This window comes from Ctenopharyngodon idella, chromosome 13, assembly GCF_019924925.1.
Source record: "Ctenopharyngodon idella isolate HZGC_01 chromosome 13, HZGC01, whole genome shotgun sequence".
NCBI classification, from domain to species: Eukaryota; Metazoa; Chordata; class Actinopteri; order Cypriniformes; family Xenocyprididae; genus Ctenopharyngodon; species Ctenopharyngodon idella.
In genome coordinates this window covers 37466888-37487173 of record NC_067232.1, presented here as the reverse complement: position 1 = coordinate 37487173, position 20286 = coordinate 37466888, and the positions used below count along the sequence as shown (strand labels likewise).

The following is a 20286-nucleotide window of genomic DNA, read 5'->3' as shown; positions in this document are numbered from 1 at the left end:
TGCTTCTGTGCGGCCGAGAACTGCTGGGTTAAGCTCTCGACTGCGTCGACCTGAGACACGGGGGAGTCCAGGAACCGATACTTATTGGTCTCCCTCATGTCTGCCGAGGTCAGCCACAGCCGACTACAAGCGTAGCCATTGCTTGACCAACAGAGCGAGCCGTCACCTTAGTCACCCGGAGGGTGAGGTCGGTGGCGGCGCGCAGCTCCCCCAGCAGCTGTTGGTCAAGACCACCCTGGGGCATGTCCATGAGCGCTTTGGCCTGATAGACCTGTAGCAGGGCCATGGCATGCAAGGCAGAGGTGGCCTATCCGCAGGCTTTGTACGTTTTCTTCGTCAAGCTTGACGAGAATTTACAGGCCCGGGATGGGAGACGTGGTTCGCCGCGCAAGCCAGCGGCCAATGGACACAGTTGCATCGCAACGGCTCGCTTGACTGGGGAAATCCCAGTGTACTCCTTAGCCTCCCCATCAGAGTGGAGAAGTGGAGGGGACCCCCGCTCCCTGAGAACCAAGGAACGAGAGTCTAGACCTCAACACTGAGATAGTCATGTTCCCGCAGTGAGAACATGAGCTATCCACAAAAGCTGCCTCAGCATGCTGAACGCCCAGGCATGTAACACAGCGATTATGACCATCAGCGGGGACCAGGGAACGACCGCATCCAGTAATGCACAGACGAAATGACATCTTGAAAAAGATGCAGTGTTCGTCTGTGAAGCTCTTTTAGAAGGGAGAAATTCAACTCTTGTTCTTTTGTGCTGAAGCACACAGGGAACAGCCGCGATGTGCAGGTACACACTGATCGCCTGGCAGTCACACGCACAGAGGAACCGGCCCAAATCGCAAACCAACGGGGCAGAAAACAATGCTGTGAAAACAGCAGCTGAGAGCTGTATAAATTCTCCAACAAATTCTTCATAAGCTCGTGAAAGCTCGCTCTGTGAAGGCTCGTAGCTTCGCTGTAGGGTGCCTTAACACCAGCATGACGAAACAAAGGCTCTTCAAAGGCTTGAGAAGTCACTCTCATTCAAATAGCAGGAACACAACAGGTTGGCTTCGAAGCGAAAGACAGACTGCGATTGCATCCACTTCCCTATTTACACCCACCTGGCGGGGGCGGTGCGTATTATGCAAATATTGCACGCCAATTCCATTGGCTTGTTTAGTTTCACTTGAAGCTGATAGGGCTCTCTTTCCAATCCCAATTCATCGGTCACTACTGACGTACGTCGAACTTGACCGACTGAAAGGGAACTACAGTAACTGTGATAATACCATGGTAAGTGTTGTGTTACTGTGCTTTACAAATAGTACACAGTGAAACCACAGTTTCTGCGGCAAAAGCATGGTCAATGTTGTTACTGTGTTTTAACTACAAATACCACAGTGTTAAAAGCATGGTGTTGTGTTACTCTTATTTAACTACAAATACCAGAGCAAAACTACAGTTACTATGGTAAAAATATGGAAAGTGCTGTGGTCACTGGGCTTTAGGATCGAGCTACAGTTACTGTGGTAAAATCACATTCGTTCAGTGGTATTGTTACTTACGCATGAATTGCAGACAATCAGAACGATAACTTTAAAAAATAAAATAAAACACACCTGGACTACGACGCTTAAGATCACTCCTTCCTCTCATTGCAGTCAAAGGTCATTTGATGACGACATACGCTTAAACGACCTATGGGGTCGTTTTTCTTCGGAGGACAGTCTCATTAAAAATGATGGTCATGGATAGAGAGTCGGACTTGTAACCCAAAGGTCATGGGTTCGAGTCTCAGGTCCGGCAGGGATTGTTGGTGAGGGGAGTGAATATCCAGCGCTCTCTCCACCCTCAATACCAAGACTGAGGTGAGACCCTTGAGCAAGGCACCGTACCCCCAACTGCTCCCCGGGCGTCGCAGCAATGGCTGTGTTCACGGTGTGTGTGTGTTCACTGCTGTGTGTGTACACTTGGATGGGTTAATGCAGAGCACAAATTCCTAGTATGGGTCACCATACTTGGCCACATGTCACTTCACTTTCACTTTCACTTTCATATCATTAAAAGAGAATCGGCGGCGGGTCCTCGGGTAGTTTTAGCTGGCGTCGTCACCATAGTAACGTCGATAAGGCTCATGGTTACTGTAGTATTCACTGTTAGATTTGACACACCAAACCAAAGCGTGTAGCCACCTACATAATATAAAGCAATAAAACAAGGATAAAATCTACTGTTTAAATGTTGAGTAATGTAGCGCTTAAAGTTTAAAAATTAATAACAATATATATATATATATATATATATATATATATATATATAAAAAATACAGCGTCTGTGCTCCCGAGTGGCAGAAAGGAAAACGTGGTGTATTCACGAAAGATACGTCCTACAGAAATACATTAGATTAAAAGTCATGTTGAGTGACATGAAAAAAAGGGGAAATTCGTGTCCACGAACACGAATCAATAGATTAAATTTCGTGACTATGTCACGAACTGCCGTGCGTTGGCACAACGGAATGTTAGATCTTGTATGCGATGCAAGGCAACAAACACGTTATCTTTTAAAAGCACAACGAAACAAATTTGTTTTTGCAATGCAATGAAACAGAGCATGTTTGAGGTGTTATCATGTCAATGCACAAAGGATAATTTAGCTTTTGTACGCATTTCAATGCAACAGCACACATGTTTTGTCTTCAACGACCAACGGAATAAGTTAGTTATTGTATACAATGCAATGAAACGAGTGTGAAGAATAACAATTGTGTTATTCTTCACTTTGTGTGTAATGCAACAGCACATTTTTATGTTATCTCGTCAATGCACAGCGGAATGTTAGATCTTGAATGTAATGCAATGCAGCAACAAAAATGTTATCACTTCAATGCACAAATAAGTAATTTCTTGTATGCACTACAATGCAAAAGCACATTTGTTATGGTTTGTCTCGTATGTTATATTCTGAATGCACAAAGGAATGCATTAGTTCTTGCAATTGCAATGCAACTCACATATGTTATGTGTTATCACTTAAGTGCACATGAACAAGTTAGCTCTTGTATGCAATGCTATGAAACAGATAATTTAGTTCACAACAGATAGTTTAGTTCTTGTAAGCATTGCAATGCAACAGCACATATTTTCTGTTTTTCTTCAATACCCAACCGAATAAGGTAGTTCATGTAAACAATGCAATCAAACAAGTACATATCTTATGTTATTTTTCACTGCACAATAGATTAAGTCACATTGTACTTAATCACAATAGATTAAGTCACACAATAGATTAAGTCACAATGTACTTAATCACAATAGATTAAGTCACACAATAGATTAAGTCACATTGCATCAAACATGCTACTCTTAAGTGGAATAAGTTAGATCTTGAATGCAGTGCAATGCAACATCGCATATGTTATCTCTTGAATGCACAACTGAATGAGTTAGTTCTTGTATGCATTGCAATGCAACAGCACATGTCTTTCTTCACTGGAATGGATTTTCACATCATGTGTGTAATGCTACAGCACATTTTTATGTTTTCTGTTCACTGCACAAAGGAATAAGTTAGCTCCTGTAAGCAATGCAATGCAATGCAATAGCACATTTGATATGGGTTTTCCTATATGTTATCTCTTGAATGCACAACAGAATTAGTTAGTTCTTGAATGCTGTGCGAGGCAACAGCACATGTTATGTGTTATTTATTCAGTGCACAAAGGAATAAATTAGTTCATGTATGCAATACAGTGCAATAGAGTTTATCTCATATGTTATCTCCTGAATGCACAACGGAATGAGTTAGTTCTTGTATGCAATGCAGTGCAATAAAGTTTATCTCACATTATCATGCAATGCACGTTTGTCATGGTTTAGCTCATATGTTATCCCCGAATGCACAAATGGAATGTTAGATCTTGTATGCAATGCAATGCAATAGCACATTTATTATAGTTTATCTCATATGTTATCTCCTGAATGCACAACGTTATTTCTTGTATGCATCGCAATGCAACAGCACATATTGTTTTGTGTTATCACTTCAGTGCACAAAGGAATAAGTATGCAATGGAATGCACATTTGTCATGGTTTAGCTCATATGTTATCCCTGAATGCACAATACAATGCAATGCAACAAACATGTTATGTCTTCAGTGCTGAAAAATGCTATCTCTTTACAGTTTTTTTCTGATGGCTTAAGCATATTTTTTGTAACTATTGGCTATTTTTGCAAAACTCTACAAACGAATAAGAAAATGCTTTACCAAATCAGCAAAACATTGTAGTTCTCTTGCAAAAGCTAATAAACCTTCGTAAAAATGGTATTTTCGTATCAAACAGTTAACACAAGCCATCACATTAATAAGCACACAATGTGCCAACTACACACTGATGGTATGAATAAAAAACACATCTGGCTTTTGCTTTCTCTGTGCACAAGGTAGGCTATGTCAGTTTGAGGTCATACTTTTGTCATAGTTCTGTAAACATAAAGGGATCCAAACTTCAAGTACTGGTGTTATTTTACACACATCAAAACAAACACAAGTGTATTTTTCCAAGTCAAAACACAAAATAGTAATTTCACTGAGAAAAAAAAAAAAAAATCAGTCTACATCGTGTTGTCTCTCTGTGTCCGGCCACAAAATTTCGTCTACATCACATGCAATGTCCTCTTGGCACCGGGGAAAATATCTTCTGGAATGCTGTATCCAGGCCTGACATGATGCCTTGTCAATATCCCCACATGCCTCCTCCATTGCCTGTAAAAGGGCTTTGCGTTGATGGGGATAACGGTCATAGACCTTCCAGCGCCAGGCAGAGAAGAACTCTTCAATTGGATTCAAGAATGGAGAGTATGGGGGGAGGTTGAGTACAGTGAAGAGTGGGTGATCTGTAAACCTGTTGCGGCCCAAAGCAGCCCTATGGAAACTAACATTGTCCCATATGATGACGTATCTGGTCTGCTCTGGTCTCTGAACATTAGTGAGCATGTCATGTAAGGTGTCCAGGAATGTAATAATGTATGCAGTGTTATATGGGCCTAGGGTTGCATGATGGTGAACAACACCATTTTGACTTATAGCTGCACACATAGTTATGTTACCACCATGTTGTCCTGGGACATTGATTATGGCACGGTGTCCAATAATGTTCCTGCCACGTCTCCTTGTTTTAGTGAGGTTAAAACCTGCTTTATCCACAAAAAGCTGCTCATGACCCATGGCATCTGCCTCTAGCTCCATCACTCTCTGGACAAGACAAAACAAATGCAGCACAGCAGGCCCATGCACAGTACTACAGTATGCACTTCCAGATTCAGTACCATTGATACTATAGCTTACCTGCACATAGTCATATCGCAGTTGTTTTACACGTTCACTGTTTCTTTCAAAAGGGACTCTGTAGATTTGTTTCATTCGGATTCTGTTGTGGGCAAGTACACAAGATAATACAGAAATGCTCACATTGTGTATGTTTTGGAAGGTGGTGTTATCCTCAATTATGCGCTGCTGAATTTCTCGTAGCCTTATGGAATTATTTGCAATCACCATATTGACAATATGGGTCTCTTGTTCTGCAGTGAACATTCTTCCTCTGCCCCCAGCATCTAGACGTCTAGCAATTCTGTAAAGTAACAATTTCAGTATTTTTACATGTATGGTATTGTTGTGTTTCTCATTAGAGTATGGCAGTGCTACAAAACTTAGTGCAAAGTGACTGTACTAACTGATTCTCATTTTGAAATGTCCTTATGATGCTTGCTACAGTGTAGCGGCTCAAGTTAGGCTGAACCCGTTGGCCAGCTTCCCTCAGGGTCATTCCATGGTTGATTACATGGTCCACTATTGTAGCTCTGATGTCATCAGTAATTCTATTTCTTACTCTTCTTACCCTTCCTCTTCCCCCTCCTCGTCCTCCTCTTGCTCCTCCTTGTCCTCTTCTTCTAACTTCACCTCCTTGTCCTTGTCGTCCTCTCCCTCTCGCTTCTTCACCTCCGCGTCCTATTCCTCCTCCTCTTCCTCCTACTTCTTCACCTCCACGTCCTCTTCCTCGGCCTCCTCTAATTCTCACTCTTCTCACTCTTCCTGCTCCCTCCATTGTACTCCACACGGACAGCTTACCTGTGGCTTATTTATAGTGCTTAGGCTGATTGCAAAGTGAACTAATTATCTAAAACAGTTTTCACATGTGACAGTGTGCCAGACAGTTGGCAAAATAGTGTAAATAATAGCCATACATGTGTATAGTTTTGCTAGGAGTGTGTTGATCATTTGGAAATTGAGTGTAAAGCAGTGAGTTGTGTAGCAAAGAGTGCTGTGCAGTGGATTGTACCTACAGTTTTGCAAAGTGTGTGTTACAAAATTGCAAACTGAGTGCAAAGCAGTGTTTGTGCTTTTAGTTTTGCAAACTCAGTGAGTGGTTTTGCTTTAAGTATTAATAGTTTTAGAAATTGTGCTATAAGAATCACGGTTAGGGTTTAAGCATTCAGAAAAAACTGTAATGAAGAAAAAAATAAGTCAGTTCGTGTATGCAATGCAATAGCACATTTGTTATAGTTCATATATCTCCTGATTGCAAAACGGAATGAGTTTTTTCTTTCAATGAAATGGACTATATGTTTAGTTATACAAAATATTATTAATATATTATTACAGTTTTTTTTCAACTGCTTACACACATTTTCAAAACTTTGCCTCTTTTTTTTTCAAAACTTTACACACAAATCCAAGAATTGCACACACAAAATGCAAAATGCCTCACATCTCTTGCAAAATGAAGCACTGCATTCAAAATATCACAAACACATCTCAAAAGCAAACATTTGTCTTACGTTACAAACACCTTTGCTATTTATTGCTATTTTACCTTTATTCTATTTTTGGATATATCATATACACACAGTTATTCAAAAACTAAGGCTCTGCTTTCATGAGCTCCTATGTACATTTATGTAGTAAAGTAAGTAATTGGCAAAGATGTTGAAAATTTCACGGTAAACACGAAAGCAAGATTGAAACCAAACTACGTATTTTTTTTACTGGCTGTGTTTGAAAAAGGAAATCAAGATACTTCCTGTTAGATTATTGTGTGTTACATAGAGAATCGTGTGTTGTGTTTTGCAAAAAGTGTTTTATGAAAATTGAAAACTGAGTTGAAGGCCGAGAATTAGTGTATGGTTTTGCAGATTTGGTGTGTGGTTCTGGTGTTTGAATGTCAGGTTTCAGAAATTGTGTGACAAGTAAGAATTTTGTGTGTAAGCAGTTGAAAAAAAAACTGTAATAATGTTTTTCTTTTAATATTTAGGGGATTTCATGGTACTAAATATTCACCATTTATTTCTATATAAAATAAAAATATATTTAAAAAAAAAAAAAATGTATGCAGTCAAAATAGATCAAATCATTTTAAAATGAATGGAGGCAGATTGGTGCCATCTGGTGGAAAGAAATGCATGTGCAATAACATGGTGTTATCACTAGATAATTGTATAATCCTATATGTAAATATATACAGGGTTTATACAAGTCATCCCCAGTTGCAGAGAAAGGCCTTTTACAGTTTTTTTTAAAACATGCTTACACACTAAAAGTGGTACTCAAGGCCCACTCTATTCTCCAGACTAGGGGCCTCATGTATAAAACTTTAGGTAGATTTCATCCAAAAGTTTTCAGATTGAAAAAAACATGCCTACGCCAGAACCTGCACAAAATCGATCAGCGGAAGATTGTGCGTACATGCATCTCCACCTCGTTTCCTCCCCGAAATAACCACATGTGGAGCTTACACGCTTAATTTTACTATGCATATCCTTGTGTGCAATGCCATTTGTACAGTCACACAAATGCTAAAATCATTTGTATCACTGGCTTGTTTTAGAATAAATATAGGCTATCAAAATATCCGTAAAAGCAAAATTGTATAAAACACTTTTCAGATTTCTGATAGTTACTCTTTTACTCTGGCCAAATAGTATTTTTTAATTGTTTTAAACAAATCAAAATTATGCAGTTTTGCCTATGAGGTAAACATATGTTTTAGGAGGTTTATAAATAGTAGATTTTTTATGGAAACAGAAAGGCCTTGTTTTTTTTTGTTGTTTTTTTTGCAGTGTAAATACAACTGTCCGGTTCCTTTCGTTCAATCTTTCAATACAATTGTATTCTTCATAGCTCCTCACTGCAGTACACACGATCCAGGGGGGCGAGGTTTGATGCAGATCCAGGGGGTGGAGACGGGTAGGTTTAGGGATCAGTATTTGGTGTAGGCCAGGTGGTTCCCAAACCCATTTAACATACTTCTGCGTACCCCCTCTCTTCCTGCAGTCACACCTTTTCCATAAGGGACAATATTTGCCCCCTTAAATTGATTTCCCAGTGCATTTTACCTTTATAATTATGTTTTAAATGTTATGTTTTTAATAAAAAAAGTTAAATAGAGAAACATGCAATGATGTTACAGTTTTTTTCAACTGCTTACACACATTTTCAAAACTTTGTCTCTTTTTTTCAAAACTTTACACACAAATCCAAGAATTGCACAAACAAAATGCAAAATGAAACTCTGCATTCAAAATATCACAAACACATCTTAAAAGCAAACATTTGTCTTACTTTGCAAACACATTTGCCATAATATTCTATTTTTGGATATATCATATATACACAATTATTCAAAACCTAAAGCTCTTCTTTCATAAGCTGCTATGTACATTTCTGTATAAGATTGAAAGTAATTTGCAGAGAGATGTTGAAAAAATCATGGTAAGCGTGAAAGAAAGATTGAAACCAAACTATTTTTTTTTTTTTTTTACTGTAAGCATTTGTGGTTATGAATACAGTATTGCACAGTACAAAAGAAAATAAATACATCAACCATGTGTAGTTGGAAAAAAAAAATATATATTGATAAAGATGTACAAATTTTTCTTATTTCGTTTAAATATCAATTTTTTTCATTTAGTACTGCCCTTCAGAAGCAACAGAAGATACTTACATGTTTCCCAGAAGACAAATTAAGTACAATTTACCTTGATCTTCAAATTCAAAAAGTTTTCACCCCCGGCTCTTAATGCATTGTGTTTCCTTCTGGAGCATCAGTGAATGTTTGAACCTTTTTTAATAGTTTAATAGTCCCTCAGTTGTCCTCAGTGTGAAAAGATGGATCTCAAAATCATACAGTCACTGCTGGAAAGGGTTCAAATATGAAAAAAAATCCTTGAAAACTGAAGAATCTGCAGGACCTGGTGGATTTTTCTGAAGAACAGAGCTCAGTTTAACTGCTCAGAACAAACAAGGGACTCATGAACAACCATCACAAAACAAAAAAACAGTGAGAAGATTTGTGCACTCATCTAAAGCGCGCACGCGAAAGCGCGTGTACCGCGCGCAAATATTGAGGTCTCTTTCAAGTCTTGTGCTTGAATGGACAAATTCACACAAAATTACATCAACATGCCCGTCTTGGCGAATATCCTAGCAAGCATAGTCGGTTATGTCTTAGGTGAACTTATACAGTCGAGAAAGAATGCATGTATTCAGTATCAGTGTACTGATCCGTGTGTTATGTCTTAAAGAGACAGCAGCCCTTGCATTCCTGCTGTCTGAATGTGTTTTTAATGTTAATCAAACAACAAAAGACTCATGACTGAATAGTAACTTAATAATTAATAATGTTTGATCTTTATTTTATTTATACAGTCAAGATTACATGCAATGTTGTTTTACATTTTATTAGCTACTTTATTCAATTTCTGTACCTGAAAACTGGATACATGAAAAACCTGAAAAGCTTTATTTATTTGTATCTTTGCTTTACTGTATTTATTTGTGCTGTTTGATTATTAGGGCCCAAGCCACTAAGGCGCAGGGGTCTATTGTTCTTCTAAGGATTATTGCTATTAGGGCCCAAGCTGAAGGCAAAACCATATAAATGGGCAGGGAGAAGGGCCTCCATAGCGCCACCTTTTGACAAAAATGGGGTGGTACCTTCTTATTTTTACCCGATTTGCTTCAAACTTCATTTGAATAATGTCAAAACATGGCAGATGTAGACCTTTGAAAAGAATCGTGATATCTCAAACACAGTTGCCTTGGCAACCCATCAAACTTTAACATTCGTTTTGGATGCTTTTGAGACTCTTAGCATGCTTCAAATTGTATGAAACTCGACACATGTCAGGATTATTATCCAGTAGACATGGGCAAAGCCTTAGAAATGGGTGGGGAGGAGGGGCTCTATAGCACCACCTTAAAGTGCAGTAAATGTGGAGTGAATTTGACATAGTCCTTTGCTGTTTAACCGTTTTAAATGCCTATTGCCCGCTGTGCACAGTTGCCCTGAAGCAACCGGGGTGGTGATGCCACCGGGCTTGGGCTCGTCATCGGTGCTTGCAGCTATATATATATTTTTTTTTAAATTTCCGTCTTCCGGGGCTTTTTGGGAGACTTAACATGCTCAAAAACTCTTGAAAATTGGCACACACATTGGAATCTGCAGCCATTAGGACGCCACAGAGGCTGGTACCCGGGCATGGCAGGGGGCTCAACAGCGCCCCCTTGAACAAAGTCCGAAAACTTGGTCCATGTATCAAACACGCTTGCACGTATTTGTATGAAACTCGGCACACAAATAGACCTCATCAGGCCTAACAACTTTCGTTCTCTAAGTTATACGCCACCCCAACAGGAAGTCGACTATTACGGGTTGTTTGAAAAACGCATGCTCTGGAATTTGATATACTCCTCCTAGGCGATCAATCCGATCACCGCCAAACTCGGTCAGCATGAAGTCAAGACATTGATGATGAAAAATTGCCAGCAGATTTTTGATATCTCGAACAGTTTGGCCATGGCGAGGCAACGAATTTATGGCGAGAAAAGGGAATCAGGAAGTGTGTTATATTGATTAATTTTTATGAAACTTCACCAGTGTGTTGGTGTAGGAGTCTGATCACATGGATGCAAAACATGCCACAAACTGGCAGCAGGAAGTGTGTCACTTTCAAAATGCTTTGAGATGCTTTCTCTCCCAGTTGACTGTCTCAGGCCCAATAAATAAGGAAGCCTTGAGTGACCGTGCACCTGTTCTCCGACTGACTTCTTGCAAAGCAACACCCAAACAAGACCAAAATGGAAGAAGACGATTAAATAAGTTAATATCTTATAACTTTTGTTTCCTTGTATAATTAATTGTTATGTGTAGAGCTGCACGATTATTCATAAAAAGATCGCAATCTCGTTTCAAACACCCACACAATCGCTTACCTAAAAGATACCGATTTACCTGTCTTAAACGTTTGACAAAAATCATACCGGAAGATTCAAATCTATGTTGGTGCTGTCGCTGAGCCAGAGAGAGCAGTTATCATGAAACAGCTTCAAAAACAGTCTTTTCAACCACACAGTAGCCTATCATTATTTTCATTCTGCGTTACAAATATTCAAATTATCACAGAAGTACAGGGATAAAAGTTTACAGTTTGCATATAAACACTGATGTCTATGACCAAAACAGGGCAAACACCTTCTGAAAGTTAACTTGATGCTTGAAATAATGATTGTATCATTACATTGTTTCGCAACCAGGTGGCGACAAGTCGACAAGTGATTGTTAAAAAATGGTATTTGTCATTGAATCATTCATATGAGATTGGTTCATAAATGCTGTTTCATCTAGTAATGAAAAAGGTAAGTATTTATGAGTAATTTATTGAATCATTGAATCATCAAACATATTTTTTAAAAATAATTCATTCAAATCAATTAAACAATTTTAAATAGACTTCAGCAATTATGTCAGAACCACTAGTAAATTACATGTTATTTTGTTTAGTTGGTGTTCAGAATTGTGGGAGAATCAAATTTTATTGTGGGGGTGGGTAGGAGCGTTAAATAAAAAAAAATTAAGATGATTATGGCTGTCTTTTTTTTTTTTTTGTCAATTCAGTTGTTTCATTTCTATAGGTTTTGTAACATTTTAAAAGCTCTTTATTCCACTGAGAGTAAAAGCTATTCAGTGTATTCAGAAGGTTGCTTCAGAGGCATTAGGTATTGTAAGTATTACATACTACAATGCAACAATAATAAAACAATGCTTTGACATAAAAAAAAGGAAATTTACTTTTGATACTTAAGTACAGCAAGTAAAAATCTGTCTATACAGCTTTCACTTGTAATGTAGTAATATTTGACCAGTAGTATCTGTACTTTCACTCAAGTAATAGAGTTGTGTACTTTGTCAAGTCACCTTTATTTATATAGCACTTTTTACAATGCAGATTGTGTCAAAGCAGCTTTACAGTGATAACAGGAAAATAAGTTTGGCTACACAGAAGCTCTGGAAAAAACAGTGATGTCATTGTCCAGCTCAGTCCAATTTGCATACAATGGTGGCAGACCGATAAAAAATATCAAGTGTTGAATATCAAGTGTCCCCAGTTAAGCAACCCAAACTCCATCAGGTGACAAAAATGGAGAAAAAAAAAAAACCTTGGGAGAAACCAGGCTCAGTTGGGTGACCAGTCCTCCTCTGGCCAACAATGAACAGTGCATGAGTCAAAAGTCATAAGTCAAATTGGGATCGGAACAGTCAAAATATTTAATCCAGTTCCATCTGGTTGAAGATCGGATTCATCACGTCGGTATGGAAAGGGTTTTGTTGAGGATCTGTGCCACTGGCTGTCATGTCGATGAGGCCTTCACAGGGGAGAGTCTAGTTGACACAATCTAGCTGACACTTCAGAGATACGTTGTGGTCGTGTCTAGGCGCAGGTCCTCCATCTGATCTGGATACGGCCCGGATCCGACTGACAACGGTAAACCTTGGGATAAACAGAGAGACTAATATTAGTAGATGGCATAGATGCCATTCTTCTTTTGATGTAATGAGTACAGAGTGTGTCTGCTTCCCAAACAATGCTAGGTGCCAAATAAGAAAAGGATCTACCATCTGCGGTTAATTTTGATATTCTAGGTATTATCAACTGGCCAACAGTAAAATAAGTTTGGCTGCAAACTTTTAGTTACACCATTTAGTGCTTTGTAAGCAATTTAGCAAGATTTTAAAAGCTATACGGTGTTTAATAGGGAGCCAATGCTGTGTTGACAGAACTGGGCTAATATGGTCATACTTCCTGGTTCTAGTAAGAACTCTAGCTGTAGTTTGTTTATTAAGCGAGCAGGGCAACCACCCAGTAGAGCATTACAATAATCTAGCCTTGAGGTCATGAACGCATGAACTAACTACAAACGCATTTGTAATTGAGAGCATATGATATTTTTTTAAGATGGAAGAATGTAGTTTTACAGATGCTAGAAATGTGGCTTTCAAATCAAAGATTGTAATCAAAGAGCACACCCAGGTTCCTAACTGATGACGAAGACTTAACAGAACAGCCATCAAGTGTTAAGAGAGAATTTGAGCCAATAATTTGTAGCGAATCAGTACAGGTATTTAATTAATTTATGGGTGAAATATATGAATATAATAAATCATAAAGCTTTATGATTAATTATAATACATATACCGACCCGAGAGGGAATTATACATATATTGTGAATTAATTACAACGAATTATAATCAATCACATATATGATTAGTTCTGGTTTGATAATAATTTAGAGAAACTATTAGTTTGTCCAGCAAACCGTTAGCTCCTCATAGCCGATTATAAAAGGAAGGTTTTTCTCTGGCCACGAGAAAGACTTCCTATTCTAGCATCAATGCGTAAAGCAAGGATACTGGATCGAAACGTTAAAGTGACCTGGGTTTGTTGCATGAGCAAAAAAAACAATCGAGCATGAATATAATGTATTTAATATATGAAACTACGGATACAGAGACTATACTACTAAACATACACAAACAATACACATATATAGAAAGCGAAAGTAAAGTCAAGAAAACAGAGGTGATCAAAGGAATGGCAACTTACTAACAGTTAAAACCTTTGAGAGCCAGCAAGGAAACTCAGCTTACACATCGAGCTTAAAACGCTTTGGAAAGAATGGTTCTATACTTGCATAGGTTCAGGTGCTGTGGTCGTTTCGTGTTTCTGCGGGAGTTTCGGTGCGTGCGGCTGAAGCGATTGGTCCTTTTCCGAGAAGGTGTTCTTCGGCGGGATTTTCAAACAAGGGTTTAACTTAAGAGTAAGATAACCGGAAAATAAAGAAAAAGAGTCCGTCTCCTAGGCGATGAAGAGAGAAGACTTAGGGCGACGGATGAAGAGGGTTTGACAAAGAAACTTGTTGCCAAAAGATGGTCGTCCCGAAGAGAGGGGGCGCGTGATGGAAGCGCGGTCGCCGAGACGTCCGGGAGAGACGTGTGTGAAATGGCGAGAGACAATCGAGAGACAATGAGAGATGCGTGTCATTGTGTTTTAAGGACAACAGGCCAGAACGCCTCCTGGGATACATCAGCCAATGATGAGGGTGCGATTTTGGCGGGCAAACTCTTTCTTTGTCTCCATTTATGACCTAATTTGCATGGTTTACGAAGTGTCCGATCGGAGTACATTTTCTTCAAAGTACCATTAAAAATAGAAGAATGCATTTTACAGTCATGTGACATACATTTTCAATTAGAGCATAACGAAAGCTTTACAATGAGACCAAACTTGTCAGATGGCAAAGACATAAAAGGTGAGATACAGTTTATACTTGAGTTTTATCGTTTAGAAGAAAACTAATACAACTACAGTCGTAGCTAAGCTTATATACTAGGGATAAATACGTGCACCTTTAAATACAGCGACGGGTACATATTGGCACAGTCATATTTGGAGGATAAATGTACATTCACAATCTCCATGCGTGTTTGTGAGTGTCTGTATGTGTGTGTGTATTGGGGTTGTGGCCAGTGTCTGTGACCGTATGTCCTTTAGTCCCACCAGGGTGACTCTTTGAAGTCTCTGGGGCTGGTGAGAATGTGTTCTGTTTTTCTTTACTGGGGTAACAAAGGTGCCAATGGGGCAATTGGTCCCGGACTTGCCGGAGCCGATTCGTGATTTACATGCACAGTTCAGGAGGCTAAAAGCATTCTGAAGATTCTAACTTGACGGGCAGATCCAATTTTGAACAGACACTACAAATTGGAATCTCTGTTTTTTCTGAATTTAGTAGTAGGAAATTACTAGTCATCCATTTTTTTATATAAGCTATGCATTCTGTTGATTTTGCAAATGGGTAAGTTTTGTCAGGGTGCGAAGAAATATAGAGCTGAGTATCAGTGTAACAGAAAAAACTAATGCCATGCTTCCTAATGATTTCTCCCAAGGGTAGCATGCACAGAGTGAAAAGCAACGGTCCTAGTTCTGAGCCTTGCAGTACTCCACACTGAACTTGTGATCGGTATGACATCTCTTCATTTACTGTCAGATAGGTATGATTTGAACCATGCCTGTGCAATTTCACTAATGCCAACATAATTTTGAGTCTATTAAAAATAATGTTGTGGTTGATAGTGTCAAATGCTAATGATCTTAGATCAAATGCTAATGGATCTTAGATTAGCATTTACTAATCTAAGATCCAGTAACACTAATAGAGAGATACAACCATGATCTGATGATAAGAGCAAATCATTTGTAACTCTAATGAGAGTAGTCTCAGTTCTATGGTATGGTCTAAATCCTGACTGGAAATTCTTGCAGATACCATTTTTTTCTAAAAAGGAATGTAGTTGTGATGATACTGCCTTTTCTAGTATTTTTGACATAAAAAACCTCAACCTGTAACCTGTTGACTAATTTTCTAGGATCAAGTAGTATTTTATTAGTAAATGTTGAAATTAACATTAACAAAGATTCATTATTAGAATTAGAGTATTATTACAGTTCATTATTAGTTCATGTTAACTAATGTAGTTACCTAATGTTAACTAATGAATCTTATTGTAAAGTGTTACCGATGAATTAATGTTATTAAGAAGAGGATCTATGACATCTGGAAGCATCTTTTTCAATAGCTTAGTCAGTATAAGGTCTAACATACATGTTGATTTTGATGATTTAACAAGTTTAGACAATTCTTCCTCTCCTATAGCAACGAATGAATGGAATTTTTCCTCAGGGACACTACAATGCACTGTCTGATGTGATACTGTAGTAGACAGTTGCATGGTTATAATTTTCTCTCTAATATTATCATTCTTGCAAGTAAAGAAGTTCATAAAGTCAAAGCTATGCTGTTTGGAAATGTCAGAAGTTGAAGCTTTATTTCTCGTTAATTTAGCAACTGTATCAAATAAATACCTAGGGTTGTGTATGTTTTCTTCTAAGAGAGTTGAAAAATAAGCAGATCTAGCAGTTTTTAAGGCCTTTCTGTACGCAAAAATGAGAGTCAGTAGTAGTTAGTATCTTTTAAGCTATCTGGTATGCTGAAGAGGTGAAACTGATCAGGAAGATTATTTAAAAAAGCAGTCTTTAGTGGTGATAGTTCTACGATATTTGTAAGAGGGAGGTGGTTTTGCAGCCTTGGCTAAATGTAGTATACACAAGACTAGATAATGATCTGAGATGTCATCGCTCTGCTGCAGAATTTCAATGGCATCGATATTGATCAATTCCATGTGACAATATTAGATCTAAAGTGTGATTACGACAATGAGTGGGTCCTGACACTTGTTGTGTAACTCCAATAGAGTTTAGAATGCCTGTAAATGCCAATCCCAATGCGTCTTTTTCATTATCTACATGGATATTAAAATCACCAACAATTAGGACTTTATCTGCAGCCAGTACTAACTCTGATAGAAAATCAGCAAATTCTTTGATAAAGTCTGTATGGTGCTCTGGTGGCCTGTATAGAAGTAGCCAGCACAAATGTTAAACGGGATTTATCATGTACACTACATAACGATACATGAAGCACCATATATGTGAAAGACTTCTGAGTAATACTGAAGATATTACTATAAATTACTGCAACACCTCCCCCTTTGCCTTGCAGACGAATCTCGTGTTTATAACAATAATCTTGAGGGGTGGACTAATTTAAAGTAATGTAATCATCTGGTTTTAGCCAGGTTTTTGTCAAACACAGCACATCTAGTTTAAAATCTGTGATCATATCATTTACAATAAGTGCTTTTGAAGAAAGGGATCTAATATTCAACAACACAAGCTTTATCATTTGTTCATCTGCTTTATATCTGTTTTTAATTTGTTGAACATCAATTAAATTTTTACCCTTAAATGGGATTGGGAGTTTTTTGTATTTACTAAATCGGGGAACAGACACACTCTCTATGTGATATCTAGGTGAAAGAGTCTCTATGTGTTTGGATTTATCTGACTTCTGTGACATGAGATAGCTAGCAGAAGGTCAGTTTAGCCAGTCTGTCTGCTTCCTGACCTGGGCCCCAGTTTGTCATGTTTCAGCTCTGCCATTTAACTAGAAACAAGAGTGGCAACATTCCAGGACAGATGGATACCATCTCTTTTCAACAGGTCAGGTCTGCCCCAAAAACCTTTCCAATTGTCTATGAACCCTATATTATTCTGCAGACACCACTTAGACAGCCAGCCATTGAGTGAGGACAGTAAGCTAAGTATCTCATTGCTCTGGCGAACACACCTCTTTAATATTTATTTTAGTGACCTCCGACTGATCATTAGTGCCGACGTGAATAATAATCTTAGAGTATTTACGATTAGCATTAGATAGCACTTTTAAATTTGCTTTGATGTCAATCAATAATTTTTAACCCAATTGCTGTAGAAGATTGATTTATTCTTTAACAATTTTATTATTCCAAATTAACTGTTTGTAGAGGGAAAAATGTGTCAACATAAAAATGTGTCAACATAAAAATGTGTCAACATAAAATGGCTAAAAGAAGCCAACATAAAAGAACCTGTCTATGAAAATTGGATAACTGAATGGGGAGTTGAAGTTTAATGAAGTTGAATCAAAGTTTTAAGAAAAGATTTTGGTACTTCTAATACTTTTGCAGGATAGACTAAACGAGATAGCCCCTCTGTTTTGGACAAAAGAACTCTACCTTTAAGTGGCAAATCCCTCATAAGCCACATATCAACTTTCTTTTAAATTTTCACCATAAGGGGTTGGAAATTGGATTGTACTCTGTCTGACTGATTTTTTACAGATATTGATACCAAGATAAGTTACTTCCTCCCTAACTGGAATACCTTCATATTCGGTTAAAGGCAGAGGTGGACAAAGTACACAACCCTACTTGAGTGAAAGTACAGATACTGCTTGTTAAATATTACTCCATATTACTTGTAAAGACAGATTTTTACTTAAGTAAAAGTACAGAAGTACTTGCTTTTAAAAGTGTAAGTATCAAAAGTAAATTTCCTTTATTTATTTTTACTGACTAGTTTTTACTGTCTGTGGAATAAAGAGCTTTTAAAATGTTACAAAACCTGAATTGACAAAAAAGACAGCCATAATCATCTTCCTTTTTTTTTAACGCTCCTACCCACACCCACAATAAAATTTGATTCTCCCATGATTCTGAACACCAACTAAACAAAACAACATGTAATTAACTAGAGGTTCTGACAAAATATTAATTGCTGCAGTCTATTTAATTGATTTGAATAAATTATTTATTTATTTATTCTATGACTCACCCATAAATACTTCACTTGTTTCTTTACTAGATGAATCAGCATTTATGAACAAATCTCTTGAATGAATGATTCAATGACAAATACATATGTTAACAGCCACTTGTCCAGTTTATTAGTAACATATCTTGAATCCCACAATATCTGCCTTTGATCTCGTAGGTGTCTGATCTGAAATGAGCTGGACAATGACATCACTGTTTATTTTATTTATTGTATTTTAATTTACCGGCCACCTGGTCCAAACAGCTCCTTTTTAGATGATTTCAGTGATTTTTTGTCATCTATTCTTAAGCTGTCTAGAATTGTGATTATTGGTGACTTCAACATTCATGTTGATGATATCTCTGATAATTTTGCCTCTAATTTGATGAATATTACCGAGTCTTTTAATCTTTCCCAACATGTTTCCGGTCCCACTTACAGGTGCTGGTCATATAATTAGAATATCATCAAAAACTTGATTTATTTCACTAATTCCATTCAAAAAGTGAAACTCGTATATTATATTCATTCATTACACACAGACTGATATATTTCAAATGTTTATTTCTTTTAATTTTGATGATTATAACTGACAACTAAGGAAAATCCCAAATTCAGTATCTCAGAAAATTAGAATATTACTTAAGACCAATACAAAGAAAGGATTTTTAGAAATCTTGGCCAACTGAAAAGTATGAACATGAAAAGTCAAGTCACCTTTATTTATATAGCGCTTTTTACAATGTAGATTGTGTCAAAGCAGCTTTACATTGATAACTGGTACATTATTTGGCTGCACAGCAGCTCTTAAAAGAATAGTGTCAATGCAGGCAGATCAAAGCACTGTTGAATATCAAATGTCAAGTCAAATGTCAAGTGTCCCCAACTAAGCAAGCCAAAAGCGACAGCGGCAAGGAACCCAAACTCCATCAGGTGACATCAGGTGGCAGACAAGTGGCAAATAGGTGTTTAAATGGAGAAAAAAACCTTGGGAGAAACCAGGCTTAGTCGGGGGGCCAGTTCTCCTCTGGCCAACAGTGCTTTGTTACGATTCAGGTAGCTATCATAAGTCCGACAGGATCGCAACATCAAAAGTATTTATTCCAGTTCCATCCAATTGAGGATTGTATTCATCATGGCTGATGAGGAACTGTGTCGTGGTTGTTGTGTCGATGAGGCCCTCAGAGTGGATGATCTAGTTGACTCAATCTCTGCTGATACTTCAGGGCTGCGTTGTGGTCGTGTCAAGGCACAGGTTCTTGGTCTCACCTGGATACGGCCTGGATCCGGTTGACTACGGTGAACCTCGGGATAACCAGAAAGACTAATATTAGCGTAGATGCCATTCTTCTTCTGATGTAACGAGTACATCAGGTGTTATAGGAAGTGTTCCCGGTTCCGGCTGACCTAATTTATGCAGCCTAATAATCCATTAACAGATTTGAAAATATAAATTGGTAATGTGTTATGTGTATGCCAGGTTAAAGAAATGCGTTTTTAGTCTAGATTTAAACTGACAGAGTGTGTCTGCTTCCCGAACAATGCTAGGGAGATTGTTCCAGAGTTTAGGTGCCAAATAGGAGAAGGATCTACCGCCTGCGGTTGATTTTGATATTCTAGGTATTATCAGCTGGCCTGAATTCTGAGATCGCAATAGACGTGAAGGACTATAATGAATTAGGAGCTCGCTCAGGTACTGGGGAGCTAAACCA

At 38.0% G+C, this 20286-nt stretch overlaps 1 protein-coding gene across 2 annotated transcripts in view; it reads right to left on the bottom strand.

Moving 5' to 3' along the window:
• agpat5 (1-acylglycerol-3-phosphate O-acyltransferase 5 (lysophosphatidic acid acyltransferase, epsilon)) overlaps positions 1-20286 on the bottom strand; it is a 198647-nt gene that overhangs the window by 14271 nt on the left and 164090 nt on the right. The window contains exon 10 of one of the 2 annotated variants that reach the window (XM_051916837.1): positions 12227-12814. The exons of the other annotated variant lie outside the window; for it this stretch is intronic. Within the exon in view, the coding sequence (XP_051772797.1) occupies positions 12732-12814 (83 nt within the window). The 3' untranslated portion in view covers positions 12227-12731. Of the gene's footprint in view, positions 1-12226; positions 12815-20286 lie in introns of those variants that run through there. 2 annotated transcript variants of the gene reach the window in all.